The 17,009-nt window shown below is 46.9% G+C and overlaps 1 protein-coding gene across 1 annotated transcript in view; it reads left to right on the plus strand.

Annotated features, from left to right (window-relative positions):
• The window catches only part of LOC134656046 (papilin), a 143,320-nt gene extending 131,038 nt beyond the window's left edge, over nt 1–12,282 (plus strand). The window contains exons 58-71 of the mRNA XM_063511562.1: nt 4,836–4,983; nt 5,733–5,787; nt 6,462–6,736; nt 7,195–7,644; nt 8,611–8,766; nt 8,951–9,064; nt 9,249–9,362; nt 9,547–9,660; nt 9,845–9,958; nt 10,143–10,267; nt 10,431–10,554; nt 11,362–11,472; nt 11,771–11,867; nt 12,063–12,282. Of these exons, the coding sequence (XP_063367632.1) occupies nt 4,836–4,983; nt 5,733–5,787; nt 6,462–6,736; nt 7,195–7,644; nt 8,611–8,766; nt 8,951–9,064; nt 9,249–9,362; nt 9,547–9,660; nt 9,845–9,958; nt 10,143–10,267; nt 10,431–10,554; nt 11,362–11,472; nt 11,771–11,867; nt 12,063–12,156 (2,091 nt within the window). The 3' untranslated portion in view covers nt 12,157–12,282. The remainder of the gene's footprint in view (nt 1–4,835; nt 4,984–5,732; nt 5,788–6,461; nt 6,737–7,194; nt 7,645–8,610; nt 8,767–8,950; nt 9,065–9,248; nt 9,363–9,546; nt 9,661–9,844; nt 9,959–10,142; nt 10,268–10,430; nt 10,555–11,361; nt 11,473–11,770; nt 11,868–12,062) is intronic.
• The last annotated feature ends 4,727 nt before the right edge of the window (nt 12,283–17,009 follow it).

Consider the following 17,009-nt stretch of genomic DNA (forward strand, 5'->3'; position numbering starts at 1 on the left):
GCCCGCTACGGTGGCGCTGCCCGCCACGCGCATCGGCGCCTCCTGAGCCGACAACGTCCATCAGGCGCGATGGCGCGTCACGCACCGGCGCCTCCCGAGCTGGCGGTGGCTGCCGCCACGATTGGCGCCGCCCACCTCACGCATCGGCGCCTCTTGAGCTGGCCGCCACCATGGCGCCTCACGCACCAGCGAAACAGTGGCGGGCCGCCACGATGGCGGCACCCGCCTCACGCGTCGGCGCCTCTCGAGCTGTCCGCCACAATGGCGCCTCTCGCCTCACCAGCGCCTTCTGAGCCAGTGGCGGCCGCCACGATGGCGCCGGCCGCCACGATGGCGCCTCTCGCCTCACGCACCTGCGAACCGGTGGCGGGCCGCCACAAGGGTGCCGCCCGCCTCGCGCACCGGCACCTCTCGAGCTGGCCGCCACGATGGCGCCTCTCGCCTCACGCACCGGCGCCTCCCGAGCTGGCCGCCACGATGGCACCTCTCGCGTCACGCGCCAGCGCCTCCCGAGCTGGCGGTGGCTGCCGCCACGATGGCGCTTCTCGCGTCACGCGCCGGCGCCTCCCAAGCTGTCGGTGGCTGCCGCCACGATGGCGCCTCTCGCGTCACGCGCCGGCGCCTCCCGAGCTGGCGGTGGCTGCCGCCACGATGGCGCTTCTCGCGTCACGCGCCGGCGCCTCCCAAGCTGTCGGTGGCTGCCGCCACGATGGCGCCTCTCGCGTCGCACGCCGGCGCCACCCGAGCTGGCGGTGGCTGCCGCCACGATGGCGCCTCTCGCGTCACGCGCCGGCGCCTCCCAAGCTGTCGGTGGCTGCCGCCACGATGGCGCCTCTCGCGTCGCACGCCGGCGCCACCCGAGCTGGCGGTGGCTGCCGCCACGATGGCGCTTCTCGCGTCACGCGCCGGCGCCTCCCAAGCTGTCGGTGGCTGCCGCCACGATGGCGCCTCTCGCGTCGCACGCCGGCGCCACCCGAGCTGGCGGTGGCTGCCGCCACGATGGCGCCTCTCGCGTCACGCGCCGGCGCCTCCCAAGCTGTCGGTGGCTGCCGCCACGATGGCGCCTCTCGCGTCGCACGCCGGCGCCACCCGAGCTGGCGGTGGCTGCCGCCACGATGGCGCCTCTCGCGTCACGCGCCGGCGCCTCCCAAGCTGTCGGTGGCTGCCGCCACGATGGCGCCTCTCGCGTCGCGCGCCGGCGTCACCCGAGCTGGCGGTGGCTGCCGCCACGATGGCGCTTCTCGCGTCACGCGCCGGCGCCTCCCGAGCTGTTGGTGGCTGCCGCCACGATGGCGCCTCTCGCGTAACGCGCCGGCGCCTCTGCCGCCACGATGGCGCTTCTCGCGTCACGCACCGGCGCCTCCCGAGATGTCGGTGGCTGCCGCCACGATGGCGCCTCTCGCGTCACGCGCCGGCGCCTCCTGAGCTGGCGGTGGCTGCCGCCACGATGGCGCTTCTCGCGTCACGCGCCGGCGCCTCCCGAGCTGTTGGTGGCTGCCGCCACGATGGCGCCACCCGAGCTGGCGGTGGCTGCCGCCACGATGGCGCCTCTCGCGTCACGCGCCGGCGCCACCCGAGCTGTTGGTGGCTGCCGCCACGATGGCGCCTCTGGCGTCACGCGCCGGCGCCTCCCGAGCTGGCGATGGCTGCCGCCACGATGGCGCCTCTCGCGTTACGCGCCGGCGCCTCCCGAGCTGGCGGTGGCTGCCGCCACGATGACGCCGCCCACCTCACGCACCGGCACCTTCCGAGCGGCGGCGGTTGCCATGATAGCGCCGGCAATTACGTCGATGCTGCAAGTACGACGCTGTCGTCCTTTGCAATGGCACCCATGTTCTGTTCGTAAGAAAACTTACCTGCTGCCGTTCCCAATGATATCGCCAGCGGCCGTGTCGATGCAGCCCGCCAAGCCGACGCCGGCCGGGCGCCACGCCGCCGCCGTCCGGCGCCACGTGTGCCACGGTACCAGTTTTCCCTGTCCACATGGCCCCATTGAGGTACGCAGGCGCTTATAGCTATGGTGCAACAGCACGAGCAGACCGCTAAACTCTTGCTTTCGGTTAAGGATTCCTCCGTCGCCAAGGCGACGGCAGACAAGGTCCCGTGTGCTCCGCTCAAAACCGAGGTTGAAGGCATTGAAAAGGTTTGCAGTGTTCACATAATTATCTCTCTGCTTGCCCGCGCTCTCCAGCTTAAGTTCCGTCTTACAAAGACGAACTCGTTCGCCAAGCCCCTAATAAACAAAATGGGACAAATAAACCCGCTGCGCCTGAACGAGCTTGTGTTTCCGGTGCCAAGAGAAAGGGGCCAGGAGGACTCCAGCAGTTGCCATCTGTCTGTCTTCGACTTTATCGAAACAGTTTTGTTAAGCAAAGCGCCAAAATCGATTTTAGACTTGATTTCATCAGTGCGATTTCCTTAAAAGCATGCTACCATGCTCCTATACAAGTTTGACTGAAGGTTTTTCGTTTTCTCAACATACAGACCTGCCTTGCTGCCGAGTTTCTCACAGAAACTATACTCGATGCCTCCTGTTCAGTCTCAAATTCGCAAACCTTAGTTTATGGAGATTGCACCGTCGTAGTCCTCACCTTATACCTGTAGTCCGTTAATAATGGTAGACAATGTACGAAGTGAGGCCCTTCAAGTGGAGAGTAATCGTTAACGGGCCGCACCTGCAGCGCTGACGACAGGAGTGTACTACAAACATACAACCGTTACTACGGTTGTCGAAAAAACTGCTGATGCCAGCAGATCGTCTATAGTTCGCGCTGGTTCCTTGCAACTTACCAGGTCGGTATAACCCCCAAAGGCGACGGTTTATCAAAAAGTCACTGCGTCCCCCGAGTGGCAGCTGCGCCCAGAAGCCGCCGAGCTATCTTCGCCTGATAGGCACCTTGTTGGTCGGCCTCTCCGCTTTCGAGAGCTCTCGCACTGTACCACGGTATGTCTTAATCGACTCTTTGAAGTGCTACCACGACGCGTTTGGCAGCTGCCGGTGATACGACTTGGCATGGATATCTCCACCTCCCAGGCTAGTCTGTTTACTGTGACGGCGTGATGAGGAGAGCTGTGGTAAGCTTGCAATTTACCGGCGGTCCTAGTGAACACAACGTCAGACCACCATCCCTTACAAGTCAACGACCTTAAGAATCGAGGTGTAGCTCCTGTCAGATAGGACGCTCCAACACCGAGCCGGCGATAACCGGCTATTTCCGGTTCCGGTACTGGTTGTCTAGAAAACCAGTACCGGGGAGCACTCCCTAGATCGTCCCCTCGTCGAGGTCGCTGTACGCCCACAATGTAGAAATGATCTTCATGGTGCATCAAAAATGAGATCGACTGCCAGGTACCTCTAATACCCAGTGAAGTAGCAAGCTATCTCGGACATCTATTTCTATTCTCCATGTTAGCTTTTAGAATGATACTTGTTCAGAAGCCTGTAACAAGTGCTGTATGTGAACCACTATCGGACATAGCGAGACCAGCGCCTCCCAAACCACCAGCTTGGGACGCGAGAAATCTTATTCAAATTACTTGCCCTAACTTGAATAATCCTGCAACGTACCTATAATAGAAGAGCTGCCGCACCTTTACTGTTAGCATCAGGCCACAGGGTCAATGACCTTACCCTACTACACTGTAGCCCAGGCAATTACATAGATAACTTTGACGCTATTATTTTGTGTCCGAAATTCGGTTCTAAACCAGATAACGTGTCTCACCGACTGGACTCTCTTAGAAGCTTCGGAATAAAGTATAGACCCAGTAGGTAGTCTAGGTACGTCAACTTGTGAGAATTACACAAAATGTTAGGGGACACTGCGCTTATTTCCTTCAGACACAGTAGTCTCATCCAATCCGGCCTCGCCTACGATTGCTTTCGATCCATGATGTACTTAATCACTAAATTAGCTGGAAAACTATCCAATTACTTAGCGATATTTTGGCTTAAGTTAATTGGGAACATGACTCTTTCTTTAGACGATCTTATCGCGAGATTCTGCGGATCGGATGCGATTTCGAATGAGAAATCTCTCAAACCAGTTTAACGTCAGATTCGAACCTGGGATTACAGTTTAAATTCTTAATTTCCTGTAATGCATCATTATAACGAGTTATTGTGATTTCATGGGTTGCAATAAGGCGTATATATATTTACTCTTTCTCTGAGTTATATGACAGTAGGTGTAGCCCTAACGCTTGCGCGCCCGCTGACTCGCCACCAGGAGATAATAAACAGGTCTCAATGAAGATCTCAGACGTGGAACGGAACACATAATATAAAAATTTTACCTTCCAATAAAATTATTATTATGTTTCCTTCCACGTCTGAGATCTGAGTAATGCCTTCCTGGCAGGCTACTAGGCTACTTTTATACCGACGGTACTTCTCCTCAACAATGACATGGCGGCGGCGAGTGGCGGGGGGCGGGCGTCTGTTTGCAGGAAAGGGAAGCGGAACTACGTCACGGCGAGGCGGCGGAGCGACTACATAGACGCTAGCGGCATCTATCGGTCACCGGAGGCGTTACGCTCTCAATGAAGATCTCAGACGTGGAAGGAAACATAATAATAATTTTATTGGAAGGTAAAATTTTTATATTGTTTCTTAAAAGACGCAACCAACACGTTTCATAACTGTTCACACAGTTCAGTGAAGCAGTTTATAGTTTTAAACACTTACTTCTAAAATGCATATCGGTAGCAAGCAAGCATACGGCCCACCTGATTGTAAAACGCAATTCCAAGCTTATCAACATGCACGTCCGTCGAGCGGACTTTTTAGAAACCTGCACAGTATACTCTTTTAAACATTGATCGCTTTCCCATAGATCGATGGCACTCAAGGCCGCTACCGGCTGACATCCGACGGCGCGCTTCAAATCGTGTCGCTATACCGCGACGACTCGGGCGTATACATCTGTGTGGCCGAGAACGAACTAGGAACCTCGCAGCAGGAGATTGAACTGCATGTTGACGGTAAGTTAGGGATAGTGCTGGCCCCTGGGCCTCCCTTATGATCAGAGATCGGCGGGGGTGAGCTATTTTCCGTGACGTGAGACATGTCAAATTATAAGGCAAATAGCTCACCCCCGCCGATCTCTGCTTATGATGTGGTGGATCTAGAGGTATCCCTAATAAAATCCTTGTCCCAAAACAAAAAGAGAGGATGACGAGAAACAGTTTCTCAATGAAAGATAGGACTGGTTTAATCCTCCAACTTCAATGCTATGTTGGAAAAGGAGGACAAGGTAGCGATCTTAACTAATAGACCATTGCTAAGTAGAAGTGTTGAGTAGATCCCATTGATTTCAATACTTACCTACAACTCTTACAAGACTTTACCTCACTACCTCTAGCATTCAGCTTGATGACTTAACGATTTCCTAACGATTATACTTTTTAATTCTTAGAATCACCTATTTTCTCTATTGGAATGGCATGCCCTTTTTTCTCTAGTAGTTAGAACTTAATTTTTTTTTTTAGATTATAACAATTTATATTTTTCTTGCTTGAGGACTAATTGATAAAGAATGTCTGTAACCCTAAAGCATGTTGATTTAGAAAAACTACATAAGTACAAGCATTGTGACACTCATTAGTAACGTGACAAAAGTTGATTAACTATTAATAAAACTAATGATAAAACTAGTGTAATTCAGTTTTGTAATACTCTCACTGAAATACTTTATAATTATTACCTTTACTGTTAGGTATATATTTTTTAGATAGTATTCTAAATTGTCAAACTCCTCCACAGGACAGGCGTTGCCTAGTGTGGAGGTCAGTAAAAACTGTACTTTTGTGAATATTCATTAGAAAATAAAAATTTTATTATAATTTATATTATTATTTATTTAGTTAAATTTTTTGAAATTTTGATTATCTGCGACCACGATATCAGCTATTATAGTCGTTCAAAGTTAGGGAGGCTTATTAGCACACGTTCTTCATTCAAAAGCTCAAACATTTGTAAGTAGCATGACAGCACCGCCGCTGTTCTCATGAGAAAGACAATGACACTTACGAGTATGTACAATTTTAAAATGTATCTGCCATGTTATTCAACCAGTCTTACCGTATTTAAAGTTAAAAGTAGGTATAATAATTAAGACTTATAATTAAGACCAGTCTAAATACATTTCTAAACATCCTTCATTGGCGTGTGCGGGCGTTGTGCTAATGACTATAGGTTATCAGTCCAGATGCTCGGATAAACAGATCGTTATGAACTAGTAAACAAATTAGTCGAGTCCCCGGTGATCTTTAACCCTACCGATAGTTCCAGCCATTCGCTAAATGCATCTAACGATATGATATGCCGGACATAGTTATCCACGTGTAGAAATACCTACTCCTTGTGAAACTTTAAGTATTAGTAAGTAAGTAATTGGTTCGGAGAAATGTGGTTGTTATTTTCGACGACTATTTGCGAATAAAAAAATATAGATATGTAGGTACGTATATACATACCTACTAACGTACTTAAAAAGTTTATCATACGTAGTTGACCGGCAGCCGGGTAACCTTTCGCAGTCAACACTCGTTTATCTAAACACGATTAGCGATATAAGCGACTTCCGAGTTCCCCTATCGTACAGTCTAGATACGCAGTTTCAATACAGTCGACTGGCCAAGCTTGGCTTGTACTTACTTACACGTCTCGCAAAGATGGTCGCGCGTGGTTGTGTTCTGTTGTTCGTGGTGAGCGCCCTGGCGCACCCCTACCAAGGTTTACGTTTGAAGACATTCTTTATCGATCCTTCACTAATTTTGGACGTTCCCAGCTTGTTTTTCATAAAATCATTCAGATTCCATTAAGTCACAAGGGTTCATTTTGTCACTGGGTTGTGTTTGTGTTAATTCACATCATTTTTAACGACATATACCTACTTAAACTCATTTCTTTGTAGGTATACTTTTGAAATCTGTATAAGTACCTACATTTACATAATTATTTATAGTAAATTTACTCTGGGAATGTCCAAACCAACATTATCACAACAGTGTGTTTTGTTTTGTCTTACATTTTCTGTAGTTTAGTTTAATAATCACTAACCGTTGAACTTTTGAATGTTAGAACGACGCAAGCCATTAACGCTCGCATTCAATAGTAAGATTACCAGATCGGCACACTTCGAGCATTCTCAAGTTCAAGTAGAGTAGAAGCTAACAAATGGTGGTGGATAGGTCCCGTGGAAGCGCCCGCCGGGATCGCCGGCGAGTCCGAATCGGAAGTGATCGGGGATATCGGACATAGGCTCCGTATCCGCTGCCTCGCGTACGGGTTTCCTACGCCGTCCATAGCGTGGTACCACCGGCCGACGGCCACGATGGTTCCCTACGACAGCGCGCAGTACGAAGCCAGAGGGAACGAGCTGCTGATCAAGTCGCTGGGGATCGACACGCTGGGAGAGTACACGTGCCAGGTGTTCAACGGGCTCGGCAGGGCGGTGTCGTGGACGGTGACGGTGCGCGCGGGCCGCGCGGACGCGAGCTGGCCGGACAGCCCGTACCTGGTGCAGCGCGGCGGCGCGGCCCCGGCCCCGGCCCCGGCCCCGCGCACCGAGCCCCCCGCCCCTCCGCAGGAAGAGAGGTCCCCGGTCGTTGAGATCCCGCCCGTCCCCCCGCAGTACACCGGTAAGAATAGGGTATACGTGTGGCGCAGTTTTTAAAAAATATTTTGTAAAGTTAAATGGACAAAGGTGAATGAATGGTTTTGAGTAAATATTCGTATCCACTCAGCTTTTTCCTTAAGTTAGGCCAGACAGAATAATATATATTATTTCTGTTGTGTAAAGAGGATTTTTCGTTTAAACAATCGATTATGGAAAGCCCTAATCGAAATAAAAACTGTGCCACATAAAGTGATTGCTTTGTTAACTCGTAGTTTGACCTCCAATAGTATTGCACGCTGCATGGTCTGATATGTTCTCGCACGTCCTTCTCTACTTAATGTTCACAAACATCATAAACACATCTCAAAACATATTTCCTCTTGTTACTGTGTATGGCGACATCTTCTAAAAGAGATTGACACTATCTATATGTGATACGTTTGTAAAGTAGAAGTACCTATTCTAGGTAATATAAGAAAATATATCTTGGATGACGCACAATTTGTAACTAGGTGTTGCACTATGTGTACGTATATACGTTATTATTATAATTATTTATGTTGCAGATACACCAAAGAAAAGAGCATTTATTTTGTTTACCTATCTATACCTGTAAGATAAGCTGTCAGATGACAATGACCGTAATGACGCTACTTGAAGAAAATGATTAATTTGGCCTGCTTTAAAGATCTATCCGTACATAAATTAAGCAAGCCGGTGCTAATAGAGTTCCACGTATACTAGACTATTGTAATATTATAATCTGACTATGGTATTGTATCGGAATATGGATTAGGTTCGGATATAGACTTATATACCTATACCGTATACCTACTGTACAGTCACCATCGAATGACGATGGCAGCCCAATATATCATACATCCTTATTTCTATAATTAACAAAGTGTTACGATATATTTGGCCACTTTGATGCTGATTGTACACAATATTCTTTACCGTACAAGTGTTATAATAAATGACGTTGCAGTGCCGGTGCGGACAGCGCTCCGCGCGCCACAGACGGCGCTAGCTACGGGAGGGCGGCTCGAGCTGTCCTGCGAGGTGGACGGCCATCCTGAGCCTCGCGTCTACTGGACCAAGGACAACGTGCAGCTAGCCGAGAGCGACAGGATCTACATCACACGTGAGTCTACTGTAGTTTGAGACAGGTGGCGCTAGCTACGGGAAGGCGGCTCGAGCTGTCCTGCGAGGTGGACGGCCATCCTGAGCCTCGCGTCTACTGGACCAAGGACAACGTGCAGCTAGCCGAGAGCGACAGGATCTACATCACACGTGAGTCTACTGTAGTTTGAGACAGGTGGCGCTAGCTACGGGAGGGCGGCTCGAGCTGTCCTGCGAGGTGGACGGCCATCCTGAGCCTCGCGTCTACTGGACCAAGGACAACGTGCAGCTAGCCGAGAGCGACAGGATCTACATCACACGTGAGTCTACTGTAGTTTGAGACAGATGGCGCTAGCTACGGGAGGGCGGCTCGAGCTGTCCTGCGAGGTGGACGGCCATCCTGAGCCTCGCATCTACTGGACCAAGGACAACGTGCAGCTAGCCGAGAGCGACAGGATCTACATCACACGTGAGTCTACTGTAGTTTGAGACAGGTGGCGCTAGCTACGGGAGGGCGGCTCGAGCTGTCCTGCGAGGTGGACGGCCATCCTGAGCCTCGCGTCTACTGGACCAAGGACAACGTGCAGCTAGCCGAGAGCGACAGGATCTACATCACACGTGAGTCTACTGTAGTTTGAGACAGATGGCGCTAGCTACGGGAGGGCGGCTCGAGCTGTCCTGCGAGGTGGACGGCCATCCTGAACCACGCGTCTACTGGACCAAGGACAACGTGCAGCTAGCCGAGAGCGACAGGATCTACATCACACGTGAGTCTACTGTAGTTTGAGACAGATGGCGCTAGCTACGGGAGGGCGGCTCGAGCTGTCCTGCGAGGTGGACGGCCATCCTGAACCACGCGTCTACTGGACCAAGGACAACGTGCAGCTAGCCGAGAGCGACAGGATCTACATCACACGTGAGTCTACTGTAGTTTGAGACAGATGGCGCTAGCTACGGGAGGGCGGCTCGAGCTGTCCTGCGAGGTGGACGGCCATCCTGAACCACGCGTCTACTGGACCAAGGACAACGTGCAGCTAGCCGAGAGCGACAGGATCTACATCACACGTGAGTCTACTGTAGTTTGAGACAGATGGCGCTAGCTACGGGAGGGCGGCTCGAGCTGTCCTGCGAGGTGGACGGCCATCCTGAACCACGCGTCTACTGGACCAAGGACAACGTGCAGCTAGCCGAGAGCGACAGGATCTACATCACACGTGAGTCTACTGTAGTTTGAGACAGATGGCGCTAGCTACGGGAGGGCGGCTCGAGCTGTCCTGCGAGGTGGACGGCCATCCTGAACCACACGTCTACTGGACCAAGGACAACGTGCAGCTAGCCGAGAGCGACAGGATCTACATCACACGTGAGTCTACTGTAGTTTGAGACAGATGGCGCTAGCTACGGGAGGGCGGCTCGAGCTGTCCTGCGAGGTGGACGGCCATCCTGAGCCTCGCATCTACTGGACCAAGGACAACGTGCAGCTAGCCGAGAGCGACAGGATCTACATCACACGTGAGTCTACTGTAGTTTGAGACAGATGGCGCTAGCTACGGGAGGGCGGCTCGAGCTGTCCTGCGAGGTGGACGGCCATCCTGAGCCTCGCGTCTACTGGACCAAGGACAACGTGCAGCTAGCCGAGAGCGACAGGATCTACATCACACGTGAGTCTACTGTAGTTTGAGACAGATGGCGCTAGCTACGGGAGGGCGGCTCGAGCTGTCCTGCGAGGTGGACGGCCACCCTGAGCCTCGCGTCTACTGGACCAAGGACAACGTGCAGCTAGCCGAGAGCGACAGGATCTACATCACACGTGAGTCTACTGTAGTTTGAGACAGATGGCGTTAGCTACGGGAGGGCGGCTCGAGCTGTCCTGCGAGGTGGACGGCCACCCTGAGCCTCGCGTCTACTGGACCAAGGACAACGTGCAGCTAGCCGAGAGCGACAGGATATACATCACACGTCAGTATATTATTCAAGGATAGAAAGATAATGGTGCCCAAGCAAATTCCCGTTTAATTGTTTATGTCCGGTTACTCAGTGCCGGCCCGAGTCCTTGATCAGGGTAGTGCGAAATCGAGTTTTGGCGCCCTTCGTTGAAGTTTTCAAGGGTATCTAGATACCGGCCCTGCGGTTACTTGTAAACCGTTTTATGTCCACTACAGGACAGGCTATGCCTAGTGTGGGGGCCAGCATAAATGTGCCTAATACTGTTAACATTTTATTTCCGAAATAAAACATTTGTATTGTATTGTAATTAGTAACTCTACGGCACCGCTTCACTCAATGCCAATACACACAATTAATTCACTAAAGTTCAGTGTAGGATGTACTTTTTAAAAACAACATGACTGATTTCCCTTTATTACGCGTCATGTGTATGTCGCGCTTTAAGGGGCCCACTGATTAACAGTCCGCCGGACGATATCGGTCTGTCAGTTGAAAGAAAGAAGAACAAAAAGTTGACAGTTCCTAACAACTGACAGGCCGATATCGTCTGGCGGACTGGTAATCAGTGGGCCCCTTTAGACACACATTTTGTCCGTCGATGGATTCATAGGTAAGCAACAGACATTAAAGTACATAGGTAATATAAAACGTTTATATATCCATGTTACAGCGGCCCGTCTTAGCGTAAGCCGATTGGTTGAAGAGGACGCTGGTGTGTACGGATGCCACGCCGACAACGGACACAGCAGCCATCACTCCGTGGTGCAAATCAGCGTGCAAAGTGAGTAACCATTCGTAGCCCTTATTGCAAAGTTATAAGGTTCACCGATAGTCAGTTAAGAGTGTTGCTATTAGTAGGTAGGTACGTTATGTACCTAAATGACGCATTGAATCCTGCATATGGATTTAGTTGTCAACTGGATTTAGCTTATTGGTAGACGCTGTGGACCGATATTTCTTAGTGTTGATAACTACAAAAATCCAAGCTTCCCTAATACTAAATCAGGCTAACCTTCTTCGGTTAGGGCCAAGGCGTTTAAGACCAATGATAGCTAATATTTTATTTATTTATCTTGCAGAACTGTACATCCCCGAGCTGTGCAAGGATAACCAGTACTTCGCCGACTGCAAGCTAATTGTGAGAAGCAAGCTATGCCGCCACGAATACTACTCCAAGTAAGGATATATACTCAATTAATAGTCTGACACAGCAGGACAGGGGAAATTAATCTTGATTTTGACTAGTAGTTTCTCTCATTTTAGTTTGTTTTCTTTCGTTACTACTATATTTATAGAAAATCAATATTATTTAAGTCATGATGCTCAAAAATTACGTCGGCCTAAGAAATAATTCATTCGTGTTTGTCACAGATTCTGCTGCAAGTCGTGTGTGGAGGCAGGCGCGCTGGACCCTCAGACCCTGGAGTTCCAGGGAGACTCAGCATTTACATACAAGAAGAAGTAAACCTGTTATGTAACCTATAAACGCCCGTGGATGCTTACCTTAACTTCCACCGTGTGTAGCGGGCTTTAAATGGTCGCGTTGATCCATAGACAAACCGTCACTCTCAAAATAGACTTCCTTAATTTTTCAATTTAGGTTAACGGGTTAACCGTTTGACTGAATGCACCAAAATTTTACTAACAAAAAATGTGAGAGGATGATGTTTTGTCTAAATCGATAAGCGTGGCCATGTGGTTATTAGTTTCTGGTAGTATAGCACGCTAGTCCTTACCGAAATGTGCCTTGTAATTTTAAAATCGATAAAAACTATAGACAGAAGTAAATCGATGATACCTGCATGGCCTATTTTGTAGTTCATGTGAAAACAACTTTCTTGCACTTGTTTACTTAAATGAGAAATTAATGTAAAATAGCAAAGAAAGCAATAGGTTTAATTAAATTCATACCAAACTTACCTTTCGTGATTAATAAATACCTAGCTAAATGTTTAAAAATCGCTCATTCCCAACTGAATAGTTACCTATATAATTTATATTAACCAAAAACATCTATTGTATATTAAAAATAATAGTGTCACTCAATCTTATACAAGCATTCCATTTAATAAATAAAGCATAACTAATCACGAAAGGGATCTTCCTAGTGCTATTAAATTTACATTTTCTAATACATTTTTTTATATTTAATTACTTGGTCAGTATAGGTTCTAAATAAGTAGTGATTGTTTATAGTTAAATGTATCTGTATTTTTTATCGTCACCAAGTGCCATAACATGTTTTGCTTGTGCATTTCACTTTCACTTTATTTACTTAGTTATTTATTGATAAATTGCAATCAAGAAATTATTTTTATTTTTTAATTTGATTTTATTGAGAACATACTCGTAGGTACCAATAGATTTAATGTAGATAGGAAATGAATACTTTACCTATTATGTGTAAATAAATAGATAACATTAACATGTCACAATAAGCTCCATCTGTGATGGATTCAGGATAATAATATAGTTTACAAACTTTAATGACCTACCCTGATTGAATGATGTTGGAATTATAAGTGGGCAAAATAGTATTTCTTATTTTTTTAAATGTATATATAGGTACAGTCGACGTCAAATATATGTTTACACTTTTGCACCTTACTCCTTTGTAATAAGGCGAAAAATGTACCTAATTTTTGACGTCGACTGTACGTACGTAGCGACAAATTTATAAAGCTTGCTAATTTACATGCACAGTTGCCTTCTTCCGAATATTCTAGATGGCGCCACTATAATAAGTTCGAATCCCACTCAAGCGATGCCATCTACAACATTCGAAGAGAACTTCTCGTCAGGGGGATGTCTTTAAAATTTACTTATCTATAAAATTTTAATTCCCATTAATCTCGGTTGGTCATTACAAGTAAGTCAGTGAAGGAAATAAATTATTTATTTCTAAATACGCAGTTTGGCTAAGGGTATGCAATAAATAAGATAGCGATAAGCGGTACCGTGACGTCATAATAATTTGTTACTAGGTAAGTGAATTTATATGTGACATCATTGTAAATAGAAGAAATTAAAGCTCTTTAATGAAACTGGTTTTATATATTTTATCCTTTTAAGTTTCCGTTTAATCACACGTTCAAATGATTCAAGAATTTAGATTAGGTATTTTACTACAGGGCTTAGCTAGGGTCATTATTCCTAAAAAAAAAATTCCTGGAAGAAAAAAGAAATTTTACTTAACCTCTTGGGCGCCAATGACCGATATATCCGCACCATAGGTTCAACGCCAAAGACCGATTAATCGGTCACAGACCACAGAGCAACATAGACCTACGTGCATACGCATAAAGTTCAATTTCAGTTTTGACACTTCGATGACGTGTCGTCAGCGTGACAGCTTTTGTGTTTGACACGGCGTCGAAGAGGTTAACCGAACGGCACCCTCTAGTAGTAACTAAACAAAAACTATGTGACATGAGCGTGCGCAACTGGGGCTCGTTTCTCAAAAGCTGGTACAACTTGTAATGCAAGCGGATGTCACTTTTTGACAGCTTTTGTTAGAAAGGGACTTCCACTTGTATTACAAGTTACAAGCTTTGGAGAAACGGGCCTCTGATCATTTACCCAACAAGATTATTGACAGCGTGATTCAGATTTTTTCAAGCTCCTATTATCATTTCTACACTAAAAAAACTTCACCCTTTGACAGGCAGACGTCAATTGACGTTCGTAATATCAACCTTCGTGCATTCCGACAAGGTTCATGATGATGCGCCGCTCACGAAAGGTGTGGTGGTCAAACTGTTCAAACGATTAACGTTTTACCAGGCTAAAGCTTTGGATTCTCCGAAAGCGGTGCCGTCATATAGCGGCCGTCTCCATACAAATACTACGACATCCATATTTAGCCGTATTATTTAGTATGGAGACGGCCGCTATATGACGGCACCGCTATCCTAGGAAAACCGATCTTAAGGGATATACATTTGCCACATACGGCACTTCACACATATGTTCTATTTTTGTTTTTGCCTCTTGGGCACCTATGACTGGCTTACTCCGCTTAAATAAATTATTTGCCATAATAATACGCCGAAATCTTGAGCTTTCTAAATTTCACACATTCAAAATGATTTCACATACCCTTTGCATGCATGCTAGGGACTCGGAACTGGTAAAAGCTGTAGTGAGGCATACTAACCTAACCCTAGATTTGGTTGTTTTATAAATTAGGTATATACCGAAATTCGAGTAGGAACCGGAATAAGAAATATTTTGACAGCTTTGCAGTATTGGTTGAAATTAAAATAAAACAAAAAACTTGCGATAACATAAATTTTTATTTACATTCCGAAATTCACAGTCAAATTCAACAAGGAACGCCCTCCGTCACGTTAGCCGACAATCAAAAGGGAGGGTCGTCGGTTTGTTGCGCTAGGCTATGTCGTATATACACGTCGCAGGCTGCGCGCTGGCGCGACACAACAAGCGGGAGGCTACGCCAAAGGTACGACCACTATATGTGCCATATAATTTACTACATGAGCTCCATTCCATCCGCCTCTTTGAGAGCCAAATTGCGATATACTTTTACAATAATAATATATTCTTAAATACAAATGTTAAAACGTAAAAAGATTTATATATACATCAAATTATAATTTAATGTACATTATTGGACGAATATCGCCGCCTAGGAAACAAAACAATGTGCGCGCTGCGCCGCGAGACCGCAACGGACCGGCTGGCAACTAAGTACATCAACTCTAACCCGGCTGCGATAATCATGTGATGAGGTTATATAAAGTATTCCAAATAAAAATAAATAAACTTATAGCCAATTCCGTTACAATCTGGCGGCGTCGACACTGGGCCTTATTACCTCAATCAAATCACTAAATCCTCTCTGTTATACGCTTGCGATTTGAGAAAGGCAAACTGGCCGATTGGATACAATTCTTGGTGCCAGCGAGATTCTACATTCCCGTCAAGACTGTTTGGAATCTAGAATGTAGGAAATATCATAGCCTAAATTAATCGGTTTGCCGTCGAGAATTGCGTCCGATAGCCGACGTCACAGGATGAAGAAATGTGCGAAGTCAAATAAAGACTTTAAACGGATTCGTTTGTGACAACACGCAGATGAGAATTTGTACACAATATACATCACTGGGCAGTTCCGCACAGCATAGTCCCGTTAAATTTAAGTAATAGCAAACCCCTACTTCCGAAAACCGTCAATACTTAAGCTTAGGGCTACATGAAAAAGGTAAAGGTTGTCTGGAAGAGATCGCTTTTTAGCGATAAGACCGCCTGTTGTTTACCTCTGTTGTGTATTTCTGTTTTTTTTTGTATTGTCTTATTTTATTGAGGTGTGCAATAAATAGTATTTGTATTGTATAGTATTGTATTGTACATGCCTATGTACTGCATTACCGGCGCGACCTAGAAAGACTGCACAAACGTTTATTAGCACTATAAAAAACATGTGTGCAAGTGCCAAACATGGGCCACATAGCTGTGACTGAATAATAAGTTATTGAAATTCTTATAACTCTTAACTCTTGACAATTTGCGGAATTGCCCACTACAATATTATAGACCTAAACCTAGCTACGACAGGTCTGCGGGAAAGTTGAAGTTCTGAAGGAGTCGACATTCGCCGCAACCAAAATGCGATTAGAAGTTAACTATTCTAATCACAAACCCAGATTTACTTTGAATGAGTAAATAATTAAATGTCACCAGTCACTTTGTCAAGCTCGTTTGGTCAAATTGATGTTTATTAAAATATCAATATATAGCAGACACGTCTGGCCGCTAGAAGCTTATACCATATAGCTTACGGCGGCCAGACTTGCATTTCCTAATATCGCGATATAACTTCAAACTATTTCTTCAAATGTTCCGAGTGGATAAGGCAAGTATCAGCACGGACTAGGCTTATCTCATCAATGAACCTGAACACATTACATAGGAAGAAACGTGAGTAAGACTAGGTCATAGACCTTTTAAGTTTACGTCCAAAGCAGAGTATTCTATTATTAACAATATGTTAAGTTACGGCATCTTTGGATGCCTCGTTAAAATGTGTAAGAAAAAAAAACATATAAAAACAAAAGTTTAAATAATAAGCGATCGCTCGTTTACAAGCCACGTGAAGATAGCCATTAGATAAAACGCTACAAATCCATCGAAGCATCCAAAAAGGTCCAGACAAGCGAACGTTAGTTGAGTTAGAGGATTTAAATCTCAAATGAGTCTCAGCTATCCACAACAGGCAAGTGATGTACGTAGATTAGACTAGAGTGCGCGGCACAACGAAGGACTCCAACAACAGTACTTAGTCTCATTCCGTTGTCG

The sequence above is a fragment of the Cydia amplana genome, chromosome 17 (assembly GCF_948474715.1).
Source record: "Cydia amplana chromosome 17, ilCydAmpl1.1, whole genome shotgun sequence".
NCBI lineage: Eukaryota > Metazoa > Arthropoda > Insecta > Lepidoptera > Tortricidae > Cydia > Cydia amplana.